The following is a 26,949-nucleotide window of genomic DNA, read 5'->3' on the forward strand; positions in this document are numbered from 1 at the left end:
GGACGAGCTCACGGCCCACCTGGTGTTCAGTGGTTACCGGAGCCCATAGACATCTACAGCGTAAATGCGCCACCCACCTTGAGATATAAGTTCTAAGGTCTCAGTATAGTTACAACGGCTGCCCTACCCTTCAAACCGAAACGCATTACAGCTTCACGGCCGAAATAGGCAGGGCGCTGGTACCTACTCGTGCGTACTCAAGAGGTCGTACGTACCACCAGTAATTACTCAAATCTATAGGTCAAGATGTCCTATAGATTTGAGTTATAGTCCGCACGGGTAGGTACCACCACCTTGACTATTTTGTGTTGTGAAGCAGTAATACGTTTCGGTTTGAAGGGTGGGGCAGCCGTTGTAACCATACTGAGACTGTAGAACTTAAGTCAAACGGTGGGTGGCGCATTTACGTTGTAGATATCTATGGGCTCCAGTGACCACTTAACACCAGGTGGGCTGTGAGCTCGTCTACCTATCTATGCAATAAAAATAAAAAAAAGTTAAATTTCAAAGAGACAATTGGTCTTGCTGGGATCTTACAGGTCATCGAGGTGCTAAAAGGTATTGTAGAATTTGAATGAGGGTGTAAGTGAACCACCGTCGCTGCGGGTCGAATCGTGAATGGCGTAGATAACGGCACAAAGGACCGGAGATGCGCCCGGCCTGCCACAGCCGTGGCCAAATAACGCGAGGACACCTCGGTCTTTCATCACTTAACTAATAAATCGGAATACGAATTTAACATAATGATTCTCGACGTTGTATTGTTTTTTTTAATACGCTTTTATTAGCTTCAGACGTATGTATGTTAGTATGTAACGGATTAATTGAACATGATTTTGACCCCTTCAAAACGTCGGATTAACTCGAAATTTGGTATACTTATTAAGGACCGATGACAATTCAATATTTAAAAAAAAATTGAAAATCAACTAAAACATGAAAAATAAATAATAGTTTAAAAAAACTAAGAAAATACGCTTTTATAAAAAATCCAATTCAAAAATAGAAAATAAATTTGAATAAAAAATAGTTATAAATGTATGTAAAAATAGTTAAAAATAGTGTTATAAATGTTTTATGAACATACATATATGAAAAGAAGGGTTATTTTGATAATATCCTGTTTTCAGGACACGCCCCACGCTTTTATTCAATAAAATCATTTTTTCTTACACTATTTTTTATTCAAATTTATTTTCTATTTTTTAGTTCGATTTTCTGTAAAAGCGTATTTTGTTAGTATTTTTTTAAACTTATATTTATTTTGATTTTAAAGAGCTCCGAATCATACCTCTACCTACTGTATCGAGAAAAAAAAACATTTGTAACCGCACGATATTAATTGGAAACGGAATTGATAAAATAACAATGCTACAAGCTAATATTGTTCGTGAACAGGAAAATTTCTTATTTTTATATGCCAACGCGAATGTGAGCACGAATATTCATATGTGGTTGAGAATACGTAAGTATGGTCAATAGCATTACCAAAATACGTTGCATTAGATTATTTTAGATATAAAGACCGCTGATTTAAAATCAATAACTAAAAAATGTTTTCTTGATTTCTGAGCTGGACTTCATAGAATCCCTTCTTTGTAGTCATACAAGTTTAAGCGTGTTATCTCTAAAAATAATCGTAAACTTTGTGTTACCTATAACAAAAGAGTTTGATATTGTCTAACGTTTTCTGAGAAAGCCTAATGAATACAAAACAATACGCTATATTCATAAATAGACACGTTGAATGAAGCCTTAAAAATCGCTTATATGTTATCCGATTCCAGGTAAACTTGAAAAAAAAGCATGAGCGTCTCATACAGAATTCCAGTACGCATATCCTTTATGTTAATGGTTATTCGAAGGTTTCGCGGTAACAGGTGGCGGACAGGGGTTATTTATTCTATGGGGGAATATTTTAACCGTCACTTGTTGCGACTATTCGTTTATTCGGACCATAAAAATGAAATTAGTGTAATCGCTTAAGTTGTTGTTGCTTGATTGTGCACGCTAGCACTTTGTTTTTAATAAAATGAAAACGATTTTCACTTGCTAAGGTGATTTGGTATTTATTTATAGCATCTACGGATCCAGAAGAGTATGCTTTTTAGTGTTGATAGGTAAACAAGTTCAAAGTTTTCCAAATTTTTAGGTTATATACATAGAAGCAATTAAGCTGTATACGCATATTAGACGTTAATATCGTCTCCCTTTTGACACACGAAGTCGAAATGATATTAGGGGAAAAACATCTCGATCTTTAAATCGAAATACATGGTACGTAGTTCTTGGAAGAAATAGACATGATTGTGGTACATATTAATGTGGTCCCCATTAATTCTGACGAACAGAAATAACGAAAACTTATGGTGTTGATAATGTTCGTTCGTCGTGGAAGTGGAAGTTTTTCGTGAAGAAGCGTTAAGTACAAAGTTATGTGGAACAACCCGTACTCGTTTAGAATATAAAATGCCCAGGTTGAATATAGTAACAAATGGTACTGAAATTTAAGACTACGAATACTTCAATGCTCTCATAATTTGGACTATGGGTCGCCGTTGACTGGCTAGCTACGATCGTTATTAATATCAATAGATATTATGATTTTAATTCGAAATCAATGTCAGTAGCGGACGTTTAATCAAGTTGGTTTGCAAAATTTTTTCGACTGATAGAGATAAAGACTCATTATTCACACTGTTAACAAAAGGTGGTGCATCTCTTCTAGAACAGTCAATGAATATGGCAACAGACTGGCGAGCCACAATGGCGAACCAGAACAAAAGCTCGCACCATTTTTACCTCGTCCATTGTTCGTTTGAACTTGGTTGGCGTGACGTAAACGGCGCGTGCGCAGTTTCGCATTCAAATGTACGTCTTTTATTGCACATAATTACTCTAGATAATATGTATTACCAATAATAATTATTTAGAGACTGCTTTGATCGTTGTCTGCGCTGGTAATCCTTAGTTATTTTTATTAATCATCTTTTTACGTAAGAACAATAAAATAATAATTAATTTATGTTGTAAGCATCTGAGTATGTACTGAAGTCCATTGATCGTGTTTACAGTAGTTCATTATTTAATTTTATACGACAACACTTTACAGTGACTAAGCTTCCAGAAAAATCTTTAGATTTATAGTAAGCTAAGCGAAAACATTATTTTAAATGTGTTTTTGAAAACGCTCGATTTGCCTATCTATCTACCTATGTCACCCTTTCCTTCACTGAAGCGTGGAGGAGGGTTCTCCCATAATGCGGTAAAAATGTTATTTTACAAACGGTCCTGTGGCACTGACGCGGAAAATGAACGTTTTGCGTATTAAGTGTACCACGTATCGTATTACGTGTGCCATTTTGTATTTTTTCGAAATAGTTATATTGTTGAGGAAATTTAGTAGTAGAAGTAAAGTAGAGAAGCATTTGAAGGTCATGATTTTGGTAGGCAGAGCGGAGATTTTTACTGGTGGTAGGACCTCTAGTGAGTCCGCACGGGTAGGTACCACCGTCCTGCCTATTTCTGCCGTGAAGTAGTAATGGGGTTTCGGTTTGAAGGTTGAGGCAGCCGTTGTAACTATACTGAGACCTTAGAACTTATATTTCAAGGTGGGTGGCGCATTTACGGCGTAGATGTCTATGGGCTCTAGTAACCACTAAACACCAGGTGGGCTGTGAGCTCGTCCACGCACTTAAGTAATAAAAAAAAATGGTTTTAATGCATTTTTTTTTTTTTTTTTTTTTTTTTTTTTTTCCTACCTAAGCTGAGAGCCTTGAGAGGCTATATCAGCGTAACCCTAACTTTTGTAGGTGAGCTCACGGGGCTCAAACCTGACGATGTTGCTAACACGAACCCTAGCAAGAGTCGTGCTTCGCAGAATCTACCACCGGATCGGAAACGCGACCCACTGAGAAGATCCGGCGAGAAACTCAGTGGGCTGTGTCTGGGAGTTAATTTACTCGTCGAGCCCTTCGTCGCAAGCGACGGGTTCGACGAGAACGGTGACCGGTGCTTGAATTACCTAAAAGCACCGTTAGTGGATCGGGTGGATCCGAGATGACGTGTTTTGGGCGACGTCGACTGCTTTCCATTCTGTCCGCAGGATCGGGAATATAGTTACCGGCGGCCACGATGAGAGGGTTCTCGTGTCGTGCCGCTTTATCGAAGTGGCGCATGGACGCCGACTGCAGATACTTACTGATGGACTCTAAGTCCAGGTCGTCATGGAGGTCGACATTCCTGACGAACCACGGGGCTCCGACGGCTATCCTGCAAAAACGGGATTGAATGATTTGAAAGGATTTTAAGTGTATGCGGGCCGCGTGAGCGAACACTACACTTGCATAGGTCATGACGGGGCGTATGCAAGTTTTGTAGAGTGTCACCTTATTTCTAAGGGACATTTTACTTCGCCTACATATCATCGGGTAGAGACGTCCTAGAATGAAGGCGGCACGGTCGCGTACCGTCTTAATGTGGGGGCGGAATGTCATCCTACTGTCGAGGGTGACGCCTAAGTACTTGACCTTCGGGGCCCACGGTATGGGCTGGTCGAACATCGTGATTGGGCGAACGGCGGGGGGGGGGGGTGTTGACGCGCCTAGTCGGGAGAGGGATGCTCAGCGTGGTGTTCGGAGGGCGACCCCTTTTGAAGAGCACCGCTGTGCTTTTCGTGGGGTTGATGTCGATGCGCCACTTCCGGAACCACTGTCCCATGGTGGTAGCTGCGGTCTGAAGTCGTCGATGAAGCAACGCCTTCTTCCTACACGAGTAGTAGATGGCGGTGTCATCGGCGAAGAGCGCCAGATGGGTCTCCGGAGACCGGGGTATATCGTTGATATACAAACTGAATAGTAACGGGGAGAGGGCGGAGCCTTGCGGGACTCCGGCTGTGACGTGACGGGGCCGGGAACGCGTTCCCTCGACTCGATATCGGAACGAACGGTTCGACAAGTAGTCTCGTATGATGAGCACGAGTCTGTCTGGCACTCCCATGTTATACAGTTTGTATATCAAACCGTTGTGCCAGACTTTGTCGAACGCCTTCGCTATATCGAAGAAGAGGGCTCCTGTCGGAATGGGTTTCCGCCTGTTCAGCCCTAGTAAGATGTGCTCCGTGAGGCGGTGCACTTGATGGACGCACGAGTGTCTGGCGCGGAATCCAAACTGCTCGTCTATAAGAATTTTATTCGCGGATACGAAATCCCAGAGGCGGGTTTTAATGCATTCGAAGTAATGGTGATATATTGTAATAGATCGAGATACGTGTCGGTTCGTGAACGTAGGCGAGAGACCTTTGCTCAATGACAGCGGCGCGGCGCGGTGCGGTGCGGTGGTGCGCGGGCGCATCATCTCATTGAGCGAGCACCGGATGAGCCAATCAGCGGCGTGAATGGACGCCCCCGCGTATGCGCGCTCCTCGGTGCTCTATTAGCTCCCGACGTACTAGATGCCACTGTTTCTTTGTTGCGTCCGTAAATTGTTATGACTTTTTATGGCCACAAGAATGTGTTGAGTCGTAAATCCGTTGTTTGTTGCCTCATTGATAGCACCATTGTCCGTCTTATGAGAGAGACTATTCAAATACGATACCGGGCTACTGGTTTTGACCGGCAGCATTTTTTAACTCGTTAGCTCGGAGGTGACACGTCCGCCGTCCGGTCGGTGAGTGCGCGTTGTTTGTCTAGAAATTGTTTGATTCAGGGTGGTAGTCTTTCAGCGCTTTGGACGCGACGCTAACGAAACTAAACAAGCAAGCGAGTTAATAGATTAAACACTGGGACACCTAGTACCGGAAGAGGGTAATAAGAGTCAATTTAGATGTTTCGAATACGCGGATGTCTCGGATGTTTAGAATATTGCGTCCTAACCGTGAAACGATGTTCTTGGTGCGACCGTTTTAAATTTCGTTAACAGATTTGAATGTAAGGAATTTCGATTGCAGTACATACTAAGCTCCACATTTTCAGTATCCTGTTTGTATGTATACAAACAATGTATCGAGCGTTCGAGTTACAAGCACGCACATTTCAAGGTCTTTACTTTCAAGATCATCAGAGCATGCGCGAGGAGTCAGTCATAATTACGGTAATGGTCCGTCGCGATTGCACAACAGCGCGCCCTAGGTCCGCCACCGGACACGCGATGTTTCAAAACATGAAGATCATCTTCAGAGAAAATTGATGTTAGGAAACAGTTTATGACATCTGCTCGGCGTGACGATGAAATAATAACGAGATGATGGTATTCATGAAACTTATGTACATTTGAAAAGGCCAATTTGAAGCATGTAAGTTTTTCAAGCAAAAATGAAACCACATTGGTTTTTTTTATGATTGAGGTATGGTACTGGTGGCCCGGAGGCCTTTCCAGTTTCACCAGGACAAGTGAGCGAGCAAAGGCTCAGCCAGGAACGGTGGGATTTGCTAACAGCTGAACCATATTGTATTATTATTGAAGTACTCGTAAATAAACGTACTGATTAATTTGTTTTTGTTATTTAACCAATCTATTTGAATATCACACACTGCAGCTATAGCCCAAGCGTAAGAAAACCTGTAAAACAATTTTTTTTTGCAGCAACAAGCAACATAATTATATACAGCATACATAATGCTGCGGCTGCGTAACGTGTTGGTAAACTATTTGTATCGTTGTGTCAAGCGTTAATAGCTCATGTGTGAAAACGAATCGGAAATTCGATATCTTGCAAGTATGATACACAATAATTGAGTAAATAAACGTTTTCGTACGTGTATTTCTTTTGGTCACGGCGCGTTCATATCGAGGGCAAGTGCACGTGAAACCGAGAGCGCTACGGAGTTGCGTATTTTACGTTTCCATACGTTCAGTGTGCTTTTTTTTTTTTTTACTACAGGAGAAAATCGCCGGATCCCCACCCGCACGGCAGGTGAGGTATGTGGGAGTCGAACCTCACTAAAAACTCCTGCCGCTCACAGCCGGCGCCCTACCCCGGACCAGGCGGAAACCCAGTCGGAGCTATTGAGACGGCGGGACAGGGCTTACGCAGAGCACATTACGTTCAGTGTGCTTAGTGCGAGTTTCTTAACGTTCTCGATAGCGTGAAAGTTAACTCCAATTTGTATGGAATGGGATCGATTGCGTACGTTTGCCGCTAGGGGCGCTGTTCGAACTGCATACAAAATTGGGTTAACTTTCACGCTATCGAGAACGTTAAGAAACTCGCACTAAGCACACAGACTTCGAAATTAAATTCGTTAGGGAATTATTGCGTATCAAACATATTCAGGAATATTGTTATTAAATAACAAAAAAAAGCGTCTCTTTTTCTTGTGTTTTTTTAAGATTCGACGAAGATCCGACGAGAAACTCAGCGGGCTGTAGCGCCTCAGTCCCTATCACCTGAAAAATCCGCGTTTACCTACAGTGGTCTTTTTTACCATATGCAAATACTCCGTTTCCCGTTTTTTTCCGAGCGTTATAGCCATTAACCCATAGACACAGCCCACTGAATTTCTTGCCGGATCTTCCCAGTGGGTCGCGTTTTCGATCCGGTGGTAGTTTTTCGAAGCACTGCTCTTGCCAGGGCCAGTGTTAGCAACACTGCCGGTTTGAGCCCCGTGAGCTCACCTACATTTTAGGGTGAAGCTGAAATAGTCTCTCCAGGCTATCAGCATAATTAAAAAAAAAAGCGTTATAACCGTTCCTTTTCAAGGAAACTTCAGAAGTGTTTTTGGACACGAGTGATCCCGGTAATCATCTGCCTTCGAAAATATAAAATACACCATACAGAAACTCACCTTTTGGCTTATTGAAAGCTTTCATCATGACTTTGATTCCCATGCCTGCGATAGCCGATGCCTCCACTATGTTTTGCCGCTGGTTAAAGTCCTGTTCACATCCAGCGACTATCTCGTCGATATTATTTTGTATGTATTTACAGTTTCTTTTAAACTAACTTAATTTTTTAAATAAGATCAATAAATATCACACAGTTTCGGCACAACGTCCATTGATCAGTCTAAACACTCCTCGCTGTTTTTCATTTTGCTTATGTCTTATATCACGTCACTTTTAAAATGTTCGTCGTAGTCGTATCATACATCGTTTATCACAGTACATTGATTTTCTTGTAGTAGCAGCATCTGTTTGACAATTTACACTATTATTTAATTTACAATCCACGTTTTTGTCGTTTGAGATGAACGGCTGACATTATGTTTGAGAAATAGCCGCGATACTGACTTCGTTTCGTTGTTCATAATTTAATAAAAGATGGCGGAGTGTACGCACGCGATATTTAAATTTTAGGAAATGTTCCCACAGGTGCGCTCGGGACGTACGATCCGACACAGTCGCTTCCGGCCCGGTACCCCACTTGCCTCGAGTTCTCACCCCCGCCTCCCCTCGCCCTCACTTCCATTTCTCACCCCTTGTTTAACCCCCGCTGCGTGCAGGCATAGAGATGTTCCCACACGGTCCGCTAGGCCGTAACGGGTAATTTCGCTTACTTTACCGGCCTAAGTGCGTTTAGAGTACCTTCTCTAGTATGTGTAATTTGCATCTTTACTGACCATTTAACGCTAAGCTAAACTCATTAGACATCTGCGAAGGTCCTCGGGCGGAATGAGAGATATGCAAAATTACGGTTTTAAGTCTGTCATAAATTATGACGAGCCTCACTTGACCGTCCCATGACAAATGATTTAGCCTAGGTAACCATTACTTAAACTTGTTTGAGTTTCTTGGAATTATGGATAACTATTTGCGGCTCGGAGTCGATTTAAAATACGCTTACGTAGTCATAAGCACTTGACACTTTTCGTAATGAGAATATTAAAACGTACTTTCAAATTAACATGAGGGCATCAATAGTTTGAACTGTGTTTGCGTGTTTCATTAATTTAAATTCAATAAAGCCCATACATACTTTTTAATAGCAGAGCAGCAAACACGTATTGAAGGGAACGATGCCTACTCCATACCTAGTTAACAGTTCAAGGGTTAAGTAACCAGTAAACATCTCAATTTCGTTTAATCAATAAAGGGAAGGGTTCGGAATGGTTATTGTTTAGAATATTGGTTTTCGAAATAATATTAAACTCTCGAATGCATTTTAATGAATTGATTTTATGAACTTTTTTAATGTTTCACACGGTTATCTGCGTTCGTTCTCGGAACGGTTCAGATTGTTATCTCTCTTGCTAATAGTTCTCTTTTATCTTTGTTCTTTTTTTATGTTTATATATTTGTTCAGTTCATTGTACGGTCTACGTTTGCATAAAGATATCCTTTGTAGGGAAAATATATATCTGTTTTAAAAAAAAATGTTATTACACCACTTCCGTGATCGGTATCACGGCTTGGAAATACTCATACCATAATAAAAATTTACAAAACGATTTTTTTGTGCTATTTTATATGAATTTCGAAATTGTATTGCTAAATTGACCCAATGAACGAAAATAATCCTTAAAAGCTAAGTGCAATGTGCTTAAACATCGTCATCGGTTTGTAAAATTTAAAAAAGGAAAGCAATACACCATGACGTACTAAAAACTCCAATAAATTTAACACTAGCAACAATTTATTTGACAAAAATCGTTAATCCCATTACTACCACAGATTAAACTAAATTATATGACGACTACAAGACGTTTGAGTTTACAACAACGAAGCTTTAGAATTTTAAGTGGATAGTTATCAAGTCATTATTGATTCAAAGGCTGTAAAACTCAATTTACCGACTAGGAACGATGATCGGAGCCCTTGGCAGTCGGTACTGTAGCGTTCTTTTGTATGTAATGTATTCAATGAGCCCAGTTGATTCGGTCACGTCAATATTGGAGCACAATGGATAAATAAAACGCAATCAAACTTGTGGTACATGTATGAATTCGAAAAGAAGACTTGTTTGATTGTTCTTAGAGTTCTATTCACATAAAAAGTGAAATTCGGAGGTATTTTACACGAAGTAAGCATTGCTTTGATGTGCCTTTTGCGCGAATGTAAAACATGTTGTAAAACAATCGTAAATATGAATGCTTCGTCTGATCGTAAATATCCCGATCGGATTTTAAGACACGGATTTTATTGAAACGTGTTACACAGCTGAAAGTCTCTGATCATTTAATTTACTGTAGCACAGACGTATTGTGTGATCTTCGCATTGAGCTCGCTGTAAACAAGTCCTGTGCAACATTATCGTATTTTATCTAATATATTTCATTTTAATATTAAAATTTAATACAAGCAATTTTAGTGGTAAACTCGTTTGAGCACGATGATAAAATGTCCAGTATTATCTGACAGTTCTCTTTTTGTTTAAAGAGTAAATACATGAGGCTCTTAAGCGTGATAATATCAAAGACTTTTTAGAAATAATGTTTTGTTTTCATGTCGAAAAACATAGATTGACATTAAAAAACAGGGACATTAATTATGCAAAAAATTCTCTGTCTGACGAAACGTCGGTGCGCTCATAAAGTTTGAACTTATCGTGTTCGTTTTTCTTTTGAAGCTCAGTATCTTGCTTAGTATTCTCTCTATTGTAGCATGATTTATGTTCGACGGAGTGTATTCAATTGTGGATATACGTACATATGTATGTGTGTATCTGTGTGGTTAATCGCGCGTTGAGGAGCCGAGATTGGCCGGGTCGCGGGTCAACTAACTCGATTGTCGCGCCCAATTTGTCCCCACACACGGCTCAATGAAGCTGAGATGTAACCGTTTTGTCATATTATACTTAGCTTTATTCCAATTGAAACTTTTTGACGAATACTTCTATAATATCAGGTCTATAAATATTTCGTAGTGTTAAATTAACTTCAAAGCATCATCACCATTGTTTGAGGGAATTTACTTTACGCATATTTTATTTTATGAAATGCTTTGTTGAAAAATCAGTTGAAAAATCAAACTAATTATTTAATAAATTGACAAGTTCTTGACGAAGTATGCAGTCGAGAGTGTCGTGCGTCTTAAATTAGTTGTTAGAATCAGTGAGATGAGCACTAACCGCTTAGAGTTAAATCAATTGCAGGCCGGGATCAACGGGGGTCAAGACAAGTCCCTGGTACTGGACACCCGCATCTCTTTGTATAAACTAAATTAATAATACCAATATGTCTAAATTGAGTGGATTTATGAAAACTGCAGGGGTCTCTCGTGTTGAACAACTTTCGAATGGGAATTTAATAAGCAATGAATTCAATCTATTTTAAATGAAAAAAATGAAATGTAATAACTATTCTCATTCTCAATAATGGTAATTTATGAATTTTTTTGGATATATGTGATATGTCATATCTCATTTTTTCAAATGAATATTTTATTTTAATTGGGCACATATTATAAAGCTATGATCGAAATGCTGAATGTATGTTTAAAAAAAACCTTTCATGACAAAGGTATTCGCTTATTCAGTAAGCGTAGCACCACGTTCCCGCGGCGTGTATCAATGCTTGTTTTGATTTCGCTCAAACTTCTCGCGAGATTTTGCGAGGTTTTGCACGGACAAACAAACATTGCGACAATGGACGCTTCGTCGAATCGTGTGACGTCCAACGCGATGCCAATGTGAAACAATGCGGCTTGTATAACAAGAACGGAGAGGACAACAATTCGGCGTGTCTGTTCAGTAGGGCTGTGTTAAGCACGTACATATTTAAAAAAATGATGCGTGTGCTTATGTACGCGCGTAAGAAGTTATACTTTATTTTTATTAAATTTTTTTTTTTTTTTTTAATATTAAATAATTAATAATAAATATTTAACGTTAATAATTTAATAATATTTAGTATGAATTATATTAAATAATAATTTTGTCATAAAAATAGAATGCTAATAACACTTTTTTTACGAGTGTACATGCGCGAAAGTTCACCAGCGGCTATATTCAGACTCGCCAAGTTACGTCGGTCGTACTGTAATGAGCGATTTAGTGGGCAACTTCATTCTGTTAATTTTGTGTCACGGTGCGCGCGCATCGTAAAATTTCACCCTCATCAATTTTTCATAACGCGCCTAAAGAAGTATAACTTCAAAAAACTGCAGCTGATATGAGAAATATGTTTTTAAAGTTATTTTATGTATTATGAAATTTGTCCTAATGTCGTCAACCTTAACTACAAATAATGGTATGGATTTAACCAAAGTTATAACACATTTTGCGTCATGTACATAATAAGTGGCGTACAAATATTTGACTCTATTATCATATTTAAGCGAATTAGCGTGCTCAGTGCTCTTTTGTTAAAACTATCGCTTACGAGCCTTTCCCCATTTCTAATTGATGAGCTAATAGTGATAAAATTTGAGTTATTATCCATGTTAATGTTTTTATTTGCTTCGAGCGTGTCAAAAACTATTGGCATTAGGTTCTGGGCGAGTAAATTTATTATCGTGAGAGATATTTAAGCACTTTCAAGATATTGATAATTGCGTCAGAAGTTTGATTATTTAAAAATTTCGAACGATTTTTTTAACGAAATAAATAGTTTGGGGTTTAATTTTTTAGTTGATTTTAAATTTTTTCAATATATTTTTTTAATTTTTTTTAAATATTGAATTGTCATCGGTTCTCGATAAATCTACAAAGTTTGGATGAAATCTGGCCGTTTAAAGTGGGTCAAAATCGCGTCTAAAGGAGTCAGTTACAAACATACAAACATACAAACATATTGCATACAAGTGAAGCTAATATAAAGCGTGTAAAAAGGTACAGTTTCGTATGATGGTATAGTGTGGCAAGTGAGGTCGATGGTACTGGAATGAGACGGAGTTGCAGTACCGGTTAAAGTTCCTTGGCACCCTGTTGTCACTGCTTGAGACCGTAGGCAGTATAAGAGTTTCCTAAAGGAGCTGGGATGGTAAGAGTGGAATTCTTAAAAAGACGCAGTAACGACGCATTGAACTTGCCTGTTCTCAAATACCAAGTTTGAGTTTTTCAGGTATAGCACATTTTTAGTGTGAGTTCGAAATTCTCTTTCCATGTCTATTACTTGTTAACAAGCATTTATTAGCTTAGTTTGTGTTTGATTGTATGTAGCGGAATGTTTGAACGGAATTTTCAGTCACTTCAAGACGTAACTATTTGTCGATTACAATAATTTTATAAATTCACTCTAATAACCTGACTAGTATAAAAAATCGGTTTACAATTTAAGCGTTTTTACTTTTTAAACTACCTATATTTATTTAAGAGAAGTGGCGATTGCTCGTAAGGCGCATAGCATCTGCCTACAGCAATGATACTGAATGATGACCACGACCGCTCTGACAAGAGTGATACGACAAAGGAGATATTTATTTATTGTATTAATGCGACCGTGACAAAGTTATGGGATTAAGTAGTTACCGTAGCCCATAGATTTTTTTTTATTGCTTAGATGGTCGGAGGAGCTCACAGCCCATCTGGTGTTAAGTGGTTGCTGGAACCCATAGACTTCTACAACGTAAATGCGCCACCCAATTTGAGATATAAGTTCGAAGGCCTCAGTATAGTTACAACGGTTGCCCCACTCTTCGAACCGAAACGTATTACTGCTTCACAGCAGGAATAGGCAGGGTGGTGGTACCTACCCGTGCCGACTCACAAGAGGTCCTACCACCAGTAAAAATCATATAAAAGTCATATCTTATCAACAGTATCTAACATCAACGTTGTATTGCGTAGTAGATCTAAAGGATCCCTCTTCTAATTCATTTTTTCTTTTCATACGTTTTATCAGAGGCCTGATTAATGCAGCGGTCGAAGCGGTGTCGAGGCTGGGTCGCGCGGGTCCACAAGTGATTTGACCTCCGGCCGCTCAATTAAAACGTTGTTACGGAGCGCTTCGTCGTCTGGCAACACTGTCATGCGTAGAGCGGTTCTCATTGTATGTAATAGTACAATTTATTTAACACTAGACGATGACCGGTTTTTTTTTAAAAAAAAAATACATTTTTAGAAATTATTTTTAAATACGAATTACATATTAATAAAATTATGAAACATTCCAAGATCGCTTAGGCATTTTTAAGTGGCTTCGGGTGGCTTAACAACGCCATCTGCTGAAATAGCTTTAGTGTTATTGTGTCTTTAAAGCAGTTAGTTGCTCTCAATTATGAAAAATAGTATTATTATTCGCCAATAGATGTCGGGAAGAGTCATCAAGTTGAGTATCGATAAAGTTGATTATTGAAAACACGAATAAAACAACATTTTCTGAAAATAAATCGTAGCTAGATCGATTTATCGCCCCCGAAATCCCCTATATACTAAATTTTATGAAAATCGTTGGAGCAGTTTCCGAGATTCAGATTATATACATATGTTAATATACGAGAATTGCTCGTTTAAAGATATAAGTTAATAAGATTAAGATTAAGATGTAAGCTGATATTTTATTTAACATGTAAACCCATATGTTTTTGGTGTTTCTCAATTTTTATCGCATGAATACGCGAACGAGCTCGTGGGTGACATAGTTTTAAGTGGTTCGTGAGTAAGTACTTTGAGACATGAGGTCGAAGCCTCAATTGTATCATATAGCCGTTGTCCTATCTTCCAAACCTCGCAAAAATTGCCACATTTGTCAAGATATCGGTGACCAATCCGTAATGGTATATGTATACAATACGTATTACGAGTAGTTGCATCATTCTAGTTTTGTCAATGTAAATGTGTCATTCTAAATGCTATTATACTACTTAAAATAAAAATTGTGAAACAGCTAGGTCTTGGTAAGGTTACTTTTAGCATTTACTTATTGATTACATATAGCTGAAGTGAAATTGAATACTACTTTTTGGTATTTTTACATTATTACTTGTGTTATCCTAACCTAACATATTATACTCTAGCTACTAAAGCTGCTTCCATGAGTTTTGCGATGGTATAAAAGGATAAGAAATCTTAGACAAATATCTTTGATAGTTTTGTTCTAGCTGGGTCGACTTTTTTTAGATGTGTGGATGAGCTTCCAGCCCACCTGGTGTTAAGTGGTTACTGGAGCCTATTTACATCTAAAACGTAAATGCTGCCACTCACCTTGAGATATGAGTTCTAAGGTCTCAGTATAGTTACAACGGCTGCCCCGCCCATCAAACCGAAACGTATTACTGCTTCACGGTAGAAATAGGCAGGGTGGTGGTACCTACCCGTGCGGATTCACAAGAGTCACACACCACCAGTAATTACGTAAATTATAATATTGCATATTATGTGTTGCATATGCATTTAGTTTTTAAATACTTTTATAAACTTACCGCTGCAATAAAAACAAGGTTAGAATTCTTCTGAATAAGGCGTATAAATGTATGCTAAGCTTTTCTAGATAAGTACTATAAGTTTAAGGAATCAATTAACATTGCATTGCAATCAGTCGCAACATTTTGCGTGGTAATTATTGACTCGTGCCGCGTTTCTCAACAAGATTAATTACAGGTAATAATGGCCATTAATTACGAATTTTAGTCGTGATCGATAGAAAATTAAATTAGTTTTCCTAATTTGTAGCAGTGAGAAAAAATTGAATTCAGAAAAACCACGTACATAAATGTGATTACGTAAAAATATCATTTCAATTAGTAATTTGATTTGAAAAGAGTGGTAATTATTTGAATGTGCTTTTTTCAATTGTTTCTTAACGTCATCAATCGAGTGCAACACTGAACTTATCGTAAGTTTCTGATGGATATTAGTAGAACTGCGGACACAATAAAGTCACCACGAGATGTTCTCAAACTTTAGGAAATAATACTTCTTCTCAGTGGGTCGCGATTCCGATCCGGTGCTAGATTCTGCGAAGCACTGCTCTTGATAAGGCTAGTGTTAGCAAATTCTCTCAGGTTGAGCCCGCGAGCTCACCTACCCGTATCTGGAATAGTCCCTTAGGCTACTGGCCAAGAAGTAGTGAAAAAAAAGTTTTTTGCCATAGCGTTGGGTAAACACAACGAAAGGGTAGCAAGCGTTGGTTTCAAAAACAAACTGTTGTAAATATGTTAAAGTATTTCATATACAGCTTTCACATTTGTAAATAAGGAGTAAAAGCCACGTTTTGGTTATTCTGGATGAAGCTTAGTAGTACTAAAGCGTGTGAGGTTTGGAAGGACATCAAAAAAACTCATCGTGCAACAATTTGGCAGAGGTTCACAGCGAGAGTTAGCTTACCGGCCGCTCATTCGTTTCAAGTTGATGCTTTAAACATATGTCGTGTGATTTGCCAAAAAAAATGTTATTCGTGGGTTTGTAGTTATTTGAGTGTGTAAGTCGAGGCGCGTAGAGGCGAGTTGCGGGGCGGCGTCGCATGTATTGGCGAACGCCTCCCAACGCCCACGCGCATGCGCCTCGCGCCTCCCGCTAGAAAAATCTTCTCGAGGAAAACTCTTCGTTCCTAATAAAACATTTAATGATTGTTTACAATACGTAGGCGGCCGTAATCGTTCGATGAATGAACAAAATGGCTCCCAAACGAAAACTGAATTTCGCGTCTATTTATGTGACAGAATGTAAAAGGCTTGCTATCTTAGCGTTTGACATTGTCATTTGAAAACTGTGTCATCGCATATTCAGTCTCATTTCAGATAAGACGACTTCAATACAATTAACTTTTACGGCAGGGAATAAAAATTCAAATTGACGAAGCGAACAGTTCGTTTAGGAAAAAAAAAACATACAACGACTTCATTAGACATTCAAATTGATGCATTTTCAGTACTTTTGTATGTTAATTCAGTCAATGTAAGGTTAAGTTCAGTGTCGGAGCCGCTATTTCACGAAGTTAATATGTTTTTGTATATCTGAAGACAAAACAATTCTCTGCATGTGTGCCCCCCATTGCAATATATGAAACGATTTTGAAAACGATTTATTAACATTCTTCAATTTTCCATCGCTAACCAATAGCATATTCCAATGGAATTCACCATAAAAAGCGATAAAAATGTATAATTTTTAATATGTACTAAATCAATACAATCAAGAAAACAACTGTCTGCCATAAAAGTTGTATAAGTCGATCAATGAGCCATAACAGCGTATTTAAACAGGTAATCAACAGGATACAGTCAAGTGATGTTTAAGTGACCATTTATTCGAGAAAAATACGAGAGTCGTAAACTCATCTGTCACTAAAAACTGAAAATACGGGAGAATTAATTCTAATGCCGTTACCGGTGAGCTATTTCGTTCAAAATTTCCATTTCACCAGTCCAGAAATTGGGTTAGGGAAGCGACACACCGGCGTAAGCGGCTATTAAACGAATGTTAACGTTACGTTAAAAATATCGGACCGAATATAAACGTATCTTGGATGCAACATAAAATTCAACTAATTGACGGTAATCTAAAACTCATGTTAGAACATGTTTATATCTTTCTTGTGAAGTATTTTATAAATAAGCGGTCATAGATGCTGTACGTCCCGAAACAAACGTTAAATATAAAGATTCTAGTTAAGGAAAGTTCAAAGTATTCACAAATAATCTATATATTAATACGTGAAGCAAAAACTTTGTACCCCTTTTTACGAAAATTGTGCGGACGGAGCAGTATGAAATTTCTCACAATTATAGAGAATAAAGAGAAAGAATGCAAATATTTTTTTAAATTACGCATAAAAAACACTTTAAATCAATAAAAAAAAAACATTACACACACTACCATCTATTTGACAAATACACACTTAAATAAATGTATACTTTGTTTATTGTCAAACTTCTATTTTTTAAAGTCTGTGGTCAAATTGAGAATGGATTAGCATGTATTGTTTGTCTTTAATATTATTTGTCTATAGTGTAGTCTTGGCGAAAACTGTGAATAAATAAGTATAAGTCTGAGAATAGAAACATAATAATGTTCAAATTTATAATTTAAATTATTATAGTCGAATTTCGACTACTGCGGGACCACTAGTAATAATAAAAACATGAACGCCACATTTGGTGCGTGATTATAATGACAAGATAAATACTTAATATCCAAATACTTAGCTGAGTCTAAAATCTATGACTGAGTACCCAAAAACATGATGTTCTTTTCGTTCTGGTTTGAATGTTTGAATAGGGGAGCTCAGCGTTCGGCATTTGAATTTGAATGTTAGCGACCAGTTTAACGCTCCACCGTGAGTCAGACGGCATGGTTCGCTGACTGCGAAAATTTTACCTTTGCCACATTCGAGTTAACCTCTTCGCTGTGCGTACGACAATAACCAGTTGTTAATAGTAAAAAAAAATGTAAAAAAGTCGGTCCTTTTTTGTTGTGGGCAACCTATACAGTTCAAGTAACAAATTTTGGGCAATAATATTTTTTTTTACGGTCGATACATTTGAACGACTATAACGTGATTTGAAGCCGGTGAAAGTATTTTAATGATGATAGTAGAATTAAACAAATCAAAATACTATTACTATTTTTGTATGATGTGTCCTCAGATGAGATCGGTATTCTTACGTTTTCACTCATTAATGCCTATCTTATGATGTACGTAACATAAGTAATCGTGTTTCGGATTAAAGAATAGAAGAGCTCTTGTAACGTCTCCATTGTATGATTGCGGTGATATTAGTCCTTGGATTTAATATTAATAACTACTTGAAGCAATGGCAGAAAATATAATTTATGCTCGTCACGCGATTACTTCTTAATTAATCAGCAAAACAAACTTTTTTTTGTTATCTCTTTCTAAGTTCTAAATGACTACAGAAACAGCTTTAATATAAGGTCGACGACAAAACAATAAAAAATTGCATTAAGCAAATTGTTTATCTGATATTTTCGTTGTTAAGCTAATGATAATAATCAAAATGTAGAAATCTTCAAAATTTGTATATAGTAGACATTAGTTTGATAATGGCAATATCTCAATTGGTCCAGTCATGCGTCTTTTGTAATAGGTATTTCTGCCTGCAAGTGTACCTAAATGCATGTTGAGCAACATTGGCAGCGAGCGCGGGCGTGCCTACATCTTGTTTACTTTCAGCAACAAATCACGTTTCTATGAAACAAAGCTAAAATTAGCTTTGATTTTCACAACTGCTAATGTTTGTTTGAAGTAAAGAAACCGAAAAAAAAAAAATTATACAAATAAGTCGAAAAACATCTTATTTAATAACCACCAAACTTCATTCGTTTGTTAAAATTTATCTATTTATTCAATACACACACACAGGTACACTATGAATTATTATCGCTAGTTTTCTAACTGAATATGTTGTTACTATTCTTTATTATAACAAGAGCATTCGCTGTTTCAAATGCATTTTAATTTTGAGACTAGGGTTTGACATACTTCCACATTGAAGGAATTACATCGTGTAATAAAAATCAAACCCGCCAAAATTATAATTTGGTAGGACCTCTTGTGAGTTCGCACGGGTAGGTACCACCACCCTGCCTATTTCTGCCGTGAAGCAGTAATGCGTTTCGGTTTGAAGGGCGGGGCAGCCGTTGTAACTAAACTGAGACCTTAGAACTTATATCTCAAGGTGGGTGGCGCATTTACGTTGTAGATGTCTATGGGCTCCGGTAACCACTTAACACCAGGTGGGCTGTGAGCTCGTCCACCCATATAAGCAAAAAAAAACTCGTATTAATCTATTTATACGAAACTAGCTTAATGATATTATCTCGTCACGTCATAACAACAAGCTCTATTAATCTCTGTAAACTACGTACTTTTCAAGTGAAGACTGCACTTGCACAAACAAACAGGCAAAAGTTATTAGTTAACTATATATTGCTTTTTGGCATAAATATACCTTTAAACACGAAATTCAAAGAACAGAATTAGTGTAATTATAAACGAAAAAAAATTATGGCAAAATATGTTACTTTCCAGCCTATATACATTATCTAATTGCATAGGATATTTGTCGTACGATTGCTCCTACATTGTGTATAAAAAATCATTAAAAAGGCTTCTATTTATACTATCGTCACATTTATACTTGAAATTTAAATGGACGTCTGCACTGAAATAAAAAAATTCAATCAGTAACAGAACTGCTAAAAATACTTCAAGCCGTATACAAAACGAAATCGCTGCTAAACCTTGAATGTCTGTGTTTTTCTATTATTTACTATTTTAATTGCCAGAAATGTCAAGATTAAATTCGTACAAATAAATATTCAAACAGCTTTAATTAAGAATAAAAAATGAAGCGAAATCAAAGATCAGAAGAGTGCAATTATTAAAATATTAGCTTTCATCATTTATATATATTAATATAATAATATCGCATTAACTATCCATGATTTCAAATGCTTATTTTCTAAATGCTTTCTTCCAAAAATCATTTAAGTAGAAAATAAGCCACTAGGCGACCGCGCAAATGCAGTATACAAGACTACAAAAGTCGTAGCTTTAGGAACATAAAAACTGAAGTTGGTTATAAGGAGAATAAATCTATATTTATTTATTAAACAGAATACCTGTTAATGGTTGAGTAACAAAAAGTTCATGATTTAACTTGATTAATAATTTAAAAAAATCATATTATTATTCATACTTATTTTTCGCTTATCTATTTGCTGGTAGCCTAAGAGGCTATTTCAGGTACGCCCGGAAAGGGAGCTCATGGGCTCAACCAGAGAGAATTTGCTGACGCTAGCCTTACGTGGACAATTGCATTCTTATTAGGTTCTAGGGTTTATACTTCAAATGGTGAAATCTGTAAATTTTAATATGATATTTTTTTGTTTTCAACACAAAAACACCTAGTCCACGTACCTAGTCTGTTCCCCAGTTAAATGTAAACTATAATTACTGAAGGGTACCCGAACCGTTTGCGACGGCGTTGTTATCTCGTAGCTATTGTTTAACACGTTTTTTTCATTCCCACGACAGTCGCGAGCGTTGAGCGTCTGATAACGCGCTGTACCTGTTCCCCAAGGTACTAGGTATGTATCCAATTCGAAATTATATTCCGATGCAAGAACACAAAAAAGTAATAGTAAATAATATTGCCCGTGACTCAATGAAATATAGATTTTTGAATACCAGGAAATATATTTTAATTTTTTTTTTATTGCCTATGTAGGCAGACGGGCATACGGCCCACCTGATGGTGAGTGGTTACCGTCGCCCATGGACTTCAGCAATGCCAGGGGCAGAGCCAAGCCGCTGCCTACCGCTAAAGCCGCTGCCTACCAGCTAGTACTTTAGTTTATACATTGTAACATGTTTCGTTGCATTAGTTTTCGTACGACGTAACAAAGATGTGCTTTTGGTTTAATTCTCCATTGAATTACGTTATTGCTTAACATCAGGTGAACCGTGAGCTCATTTGCCTAACTGCACTAGTATAAAACACCATAATTTTATATCATTATGGTGACCTAAATTGGCAACTCTTCTGACGTTTTATCTAAAATTCAGTAATGTAGTGATTGCGTAATATATGTATGTATGTAGTAAGTATTCTTATTAGTGGATATTATTTTAAGTACATACACTGATAGCTAAAACAGTTTTGGCGCTATGTCATCGGATCGTACGCGATTAGTGTGGCTATTTTTGCGATAGATCTGAATCGATATTCAACAACAAAGTAAATAATAATGGCTAAGTATGTATCAAAGTGTATTACCAAACATTAAATATTTAAAGTCAGCTTTATATTCATCTCATGCGGACAGAAAACAGTGTTGAATTTAAATGGGACGGTATCAGACAAAGAGCCCGAGCCGGGGTGAAGTGCGAAACACTCCGACCCACGCTCTTTACGAGGACAGATAAATGTAATAGCTGGATGAACTGAATCCATTATCCAATGACGTGAACCAATTACCCATTTAATGCAATTTGGGGCATTGTGAGCTCGTCGTGTGCGACTTCTCGTACATTCCCAGCGTCACTCACTCAAAAGCACCGATCAATGAAATCACTGGTGAGCAAACACTCTGTGAACACGGAACGATCGCGGAGGTTCGTGTTTCGGACCGGTCATTGCATACGAGAAACGCAAGGATTCCGAAGCGTGAAGCAGGCTGTAAGGGCGCGCGCGTGCGTCGCTGCTGCCAGCGCGCGACTACTCGCCACTCAATGGGCGCTCGGCGGAGGGGCGAAGCTCGCGGTACACTCCTCACGAGCTTACGAAAATTACCAATTGCGACTCTCCCCTCATTAAACTAGGTAATTTTACAGCACGACGACACACTTGCGATTTCGACATGCATTGGAACGGCGCGACGCACTCACTGCGTCAACGATTAGCTCGACATTCGATATTAGCCGAAAGAGGATAAGTTTTTTAAGAGCTTCCGAAGCTCGGTGCGTTGCTGAGCATCCGGTGGCACCTGCTTGCTCTCGAGGTGTGAGTGTGCGTTAGAAGGAGATATAACGAGCGACGGGAGCGCGGACCGGATGGCGGACTCGGTTATGAATGAATCCGCCGTCCTTGTCTGTCGAGCGAGTTCGTGCGGTGGAGTCTCTCTCGTGCGCAGGTTGTCGCCGTGGAGGAAGCGAAAGGGACGGGGCGCGTAGTAAATATTGCGCTCTGTGGATCCGTCGGGAGTATTCGAACTAAAAGGTCTCTCAGTTTTTGTCCTACCACAAAGAGCAGTGTCTTCATTCATACCTTTTTAGATTCGGTCACTAGCATTAGTTAGTTCGAAACACGAAAAACTAGCTTGGCTTTCTCATAAAATTCGCATCACCTCGTCGTTGTGAAATCTATCATATTTCTATGATATGTATCTATTGAAATTTAAAATAAATTTGCTGTTACAAATATGTAGTAGTACGTCATTACGTTATTTCTTGTTGGACATTTAAAATTTGAGTTTGGATGAGTTACGAGGCGAAGGTGTGTCAGGTAGGTCAGCGGCGAGGGTACGAAGGCCAGTTCGCAGTATTGTTATCTGCTGGGCGCGGCGACAGACGGCCCGTGTCAATGTTTGGACGAACGAGCACGTGGTTCAGCTCTTTCAACCGAACAAACATATCGAACGACTCACAAGCCAAATAGTTCAGGCCTTGCGTCACAATCACGCATTGTCTTATTCAACCTTACAAGACTTACAAGATTTCTTTCATCAGATGTTGAGTACAAGAAATAAAACGAATCACTATCGATGTGAAAAGATCACTGATTATGTTTACGGTTTTTCAGATTTTTTACAAATTAAAGTAATACCAATCGACATTAAGCTGGCTTGTACGAAGGGAACGGATTTTTGAATTTAGTAGTTTTATTAAGTAGGTATTGGGCTGTACTAATCATTGGTTTAGCGCAATACTAACCTACAAAATTTATGAAATAAAACTTCTTAGGTGAACTCCTAGAAATGAGGACTGTAAAATCAAAGGCAGCTAAACGCCTTAATGTCGTAAAATGGATTAACAATGGCGCTGTTTAGTTAGTTGGACACGCTTTAGTTTTCATATTATAACAAATGCAGCTAAATCTTTAATAAATTCAGTTCAAAAATTTTATTTTTACTCTGTACTAAGTACTAATAAACGAAGTTTTATCATTTAAAATTCAGATTATTAGTAATATTCTCATTCTTTATAAATCTGCTTTAAAATAAAGAATATCGTAGCTATCCGAACAAAGTTATTTCAGCTTCTCAAGCCGGGAGTGTTACTAACATTGGCCCTAGCAAGAGCAGTACTGCGATGGATCGGGAGAATCCGTAATGACGTGTTTAGGGCCGATTTTTGTAGTTTACCTGAATATTTGACAGACTTGGATTTAGCTGCCTTTGATTTTATAGGCCTCAAATATCATTACTCAGAGCGCCACTTTACGCTATGAGAAGGACGTCACAGCTTCAAAATCTCTTTTACAAAATTACTTAATAACGAAACTCGAGTTCGAAGGTTTCGTTCAAACAATCGCCTTTCACTAAGACAAACAGAGGATGTTGTATTGTCATCACGGATCGACTTGAATGCCTGCGCCGATGCAAACAACATTGTTCAGTCTTCGTAAAAACTCCGTAGACTGGATTAGAACAAACAAGGGATTGCTGTAAGTTGGCGTTGCTATCTTATAGAATAAATTCATACGAGTATTTATTAAAATACCGTACAAGTCTTGTCCACCTGATGGTTGTCTGAAAGAGATCGCTCTTAGTAATAAGACCGCCAATTGTACTTTTTTTTTTAATGTATCGCACTGTTTATTTGTTTTTTGGTGTACAATAAAGAATACTCTCTCTCTCTTTCTCAATTTTTTGATAATCTTCCAAAAGAGAATAACCGAACACTGAGAGAGTTCTTTTTTATGTTTGATTGCATTACAGCTTTCGCGGTGTTCATTGTCATTCCAATTAAGCCTATCTGTTGATTGTAATATTATATAAATATAATTTTAAATATTTTAAATTACAAACGAAACGCAATTCAGTATCGAAAGTCGATACATCTTAGCGCAAATCAATGGGATCCATCCCTTCGAAGTATGTAGCCTCTGAGCGCCAGGTGCTATGCGGGAAGCATCCTCCCCCGCCCTCCTTTGCCCCTCGCACCTCACGCACACATACATAACAAAAATACCACACATGTTTCTGACACGATGACGTTTAGAACAACGAATGCATGTGTGTTCGTATAATAAATTAATCGTTTGCATTTGCTTATGCCCTTTTCGTTGCGAATAAAAAATGGCGAAGATAAATATGAATCGAACGGATGCTAATTTAAAAATATAGACGTTTAAATGTACGAGTTTTGTATCGTGAAACAGTAAAAGGAGCCGACGTCACTTAGAGTATATTAAATGTACCGTATTTAATATAGAGTTATGAAGTCAACTCGTTTCAGAGAAGAGCCGCAATCATAATGTATTATTAACGCACAGTTTAAGGACCAGTTTAAAATTAGATTGAAATTTCACAGTTTAAAATTAGATTGAAATTTTCAGTATTATTCCTTCCTATTCGTACACTCTTGACAGAGTGGTCGTGGTCATGCATCAGTCGGATCCTGCGATACCGATGCTCTCGCGATGCGACGACATGTGGCACGATGTTTCGCAGAGTGAGCGCAATCGTTTATGTTGGAGTGAGTCACAGATTTTATGAGGTCGGTCCATTGAGTTGGAGATCGTCCGCGACATCTTTTGCCCTCGACTTTCCCTTGCACCACTAACCGCTCAAGTCCTCATTACGAGTGATGTGCCCGAAGAACTTGAGGATTGGTATTTGGACTGTTCAATCTTATATAACAGTTTTAATTCTACGAGCTCATGATCTAAGGCATACGTGATATTTTTAGCAGCCGCTTAACTGCAAGTGTACCTTGAACTGGTCTGCTACTCGACGGTTATAAAAAGAACGTATTCAATGGGCTATCTGTCACGAACGATAAAACCAGTTAGCAGGGAAGCGCGTTACTCATCGCTGGAATGCTTTTAAGAGCTTCTAACGCTAGATGTAGTGCCAGACATTGTGCGCGTTCACTCAACACAATGAAAATTATCAACAGGTAGCGAAGGCCTATACATTCCGTTCTTCCGGTATCCGACTCCAAAAACTACAACGCATTAAAACCCTTAATAACACCCAATAAAGCTTGAAATAGTTTGATGGTTCGATTTGAGCGAACGCGGTCCAAACGTTGACTTTACATTGTAAACGAGTTTGAGTGCACTGTGTAAACATTTAAGGTATAATTTCATGCAGCTGGGCGTGTCAGATTCTCAAGGCGCAATGCAGGGTTACCCATCATCCGGTGTAAGGCGACACCGTGGGGAAGTGAGCGCCGTTTCGGGCCGAGGATAAGCCCCTCGTATCGCATTAACATCGTTATAGTGATCATTATGTCTAGTGTTAATACGACTTTGTATCGTCGAAAGAAAACTCATAAACATGACAGTTGCTTTATTTTTATTGGCGCAGATAGGCGCGAGGTCTCGGTCCACCTGGTGTTAAGCGAATATAACCTTTGAGTTATATAAACGATTGAAATAGTGTCTGTCTGATTTTGTCATCGCATTATGTTTGAAGGTTGCATGCACTATTAATTTGCTTAATATCTTACAAACAAAAAAAAAACTCAACAAATTCGCAAGTTTCATTTTCTTAAACGACTTTTTTTTCTGTTTCCGTCTATTTTTTTTTCTTTTGGGAACAGATGCTTAAGTTCTGACTATAATCATTTTGAAAAATTGATACCTGTCTCAGAATCATTATCGATTATACCAAAGTCTTTTAAGCCGCGGACGCGTCACACAAGATCATGTTAATGTGGCATCTAGGCTCTCGTTTATGTCTTTTCTATGCTATTTTTTTATTTTAATTTAGCCTTTTCTTTACTGAAACGACTTTTGTATCGTTTTGTGTTTTTATAATAAATTAATGAATAAAACTTCAGGTCTCACGAGCCTAAGTCAGAATCTTCCTTTGGCTACCGGTAGATTACATAAGAGGCAAAAACAAAAAACAGAACACTCACATATTATATCATTATCAAGTATATTTAAAAGATATTGATTTCGAATGGATAAGTCACGAACGGCACACAGAACCACAGCGGCCAATTGTCTCATGGCTGTGTGAAATAAATTATAATAAAAAAACAAATTTCATAAAATTAATAAAAATGTAAATCAATTAATTACATACCAATATACGTAGACCGTCGTAGACATTTTGACGTAATTAAAACATTTTTAAAATAAGACAGTAGATACTATTCACAAGTTCATGAAAACAGGTTGGTACTATATATAAATATTTAATTTAATATATATTTAAATAACAGCACATTTTATTTACGTCGTTTAATTTGAGAAACTGAAAAAACATTTGCTCTTTAGAACACGAAAAAGTCTCGTGCGTGCAATAAGCTTTTGCAACAGCTTCACTCAGAGCGCGTCCTTCATCGAGTATGTATAAATTTATATGATAGTTCATACAAGATCAATATTTACATTAAAGTGTTTCATTAAGTGAGAAAAAATATGATACGCGACCGTATCTACGTCATAAATCGTCCTGTATTCATTAAATATAATGGTTGACCGATTCGT

At 37.9% G+C, this 26,949-nt stretch overlaps 1 protein-coding gene across 4 annotated transcripts in view; it reads right to left on the reverse strand.

Moving 5' to 3' along the window:
- pnt (ETS transcription factor pointed) overlaps positions 1 to 26,949 on the reverse strand; it is a 186,626-nt gene that overhangs the window by 56,867 nt on the left and 102,810 nt on the right. For 2 of the 4 annotated variants that reach the window (XM_089738648.1, XM_028170790.2), the window contains exons 1-2: positions 21,760 to 22,009; positions 7,785 to 8,129 (exon numbers count right to left, since the gene is read on the reverse strand). The exons of the other annotated variants lie outside the window; for them this stretch is intronic. In XM_089738648.1, the coding sequence (XP_089594774.1) occupies positions 7,785 to 7,827 (43 nt within the window). In that variant the 5' untranslated portion in view covers positions 7,828 to 8,129; positions 21,760 to 22,009. Of the gene's footprint in view, positions 1 to 7,784; positions 8,130 to 21,759; positions 22,010 to 26,949 lie in introns of those variants that run through there. 4 annotated transcript variants of the gene reach the window in all.

Source organism: Bombyx mandarina, chromosome 25 (genome assembly GCF_030267445.1).
Source record: "Bombyx mandarina strain Sakado chromosome 25, ASM3026744v2".
Lineage (NCBI taxonomy): Eukaryota > Metazoa > Arthropoda > Insecta > Lepidoptera > Bombycidae > Bombyx > Bombyx mandarina.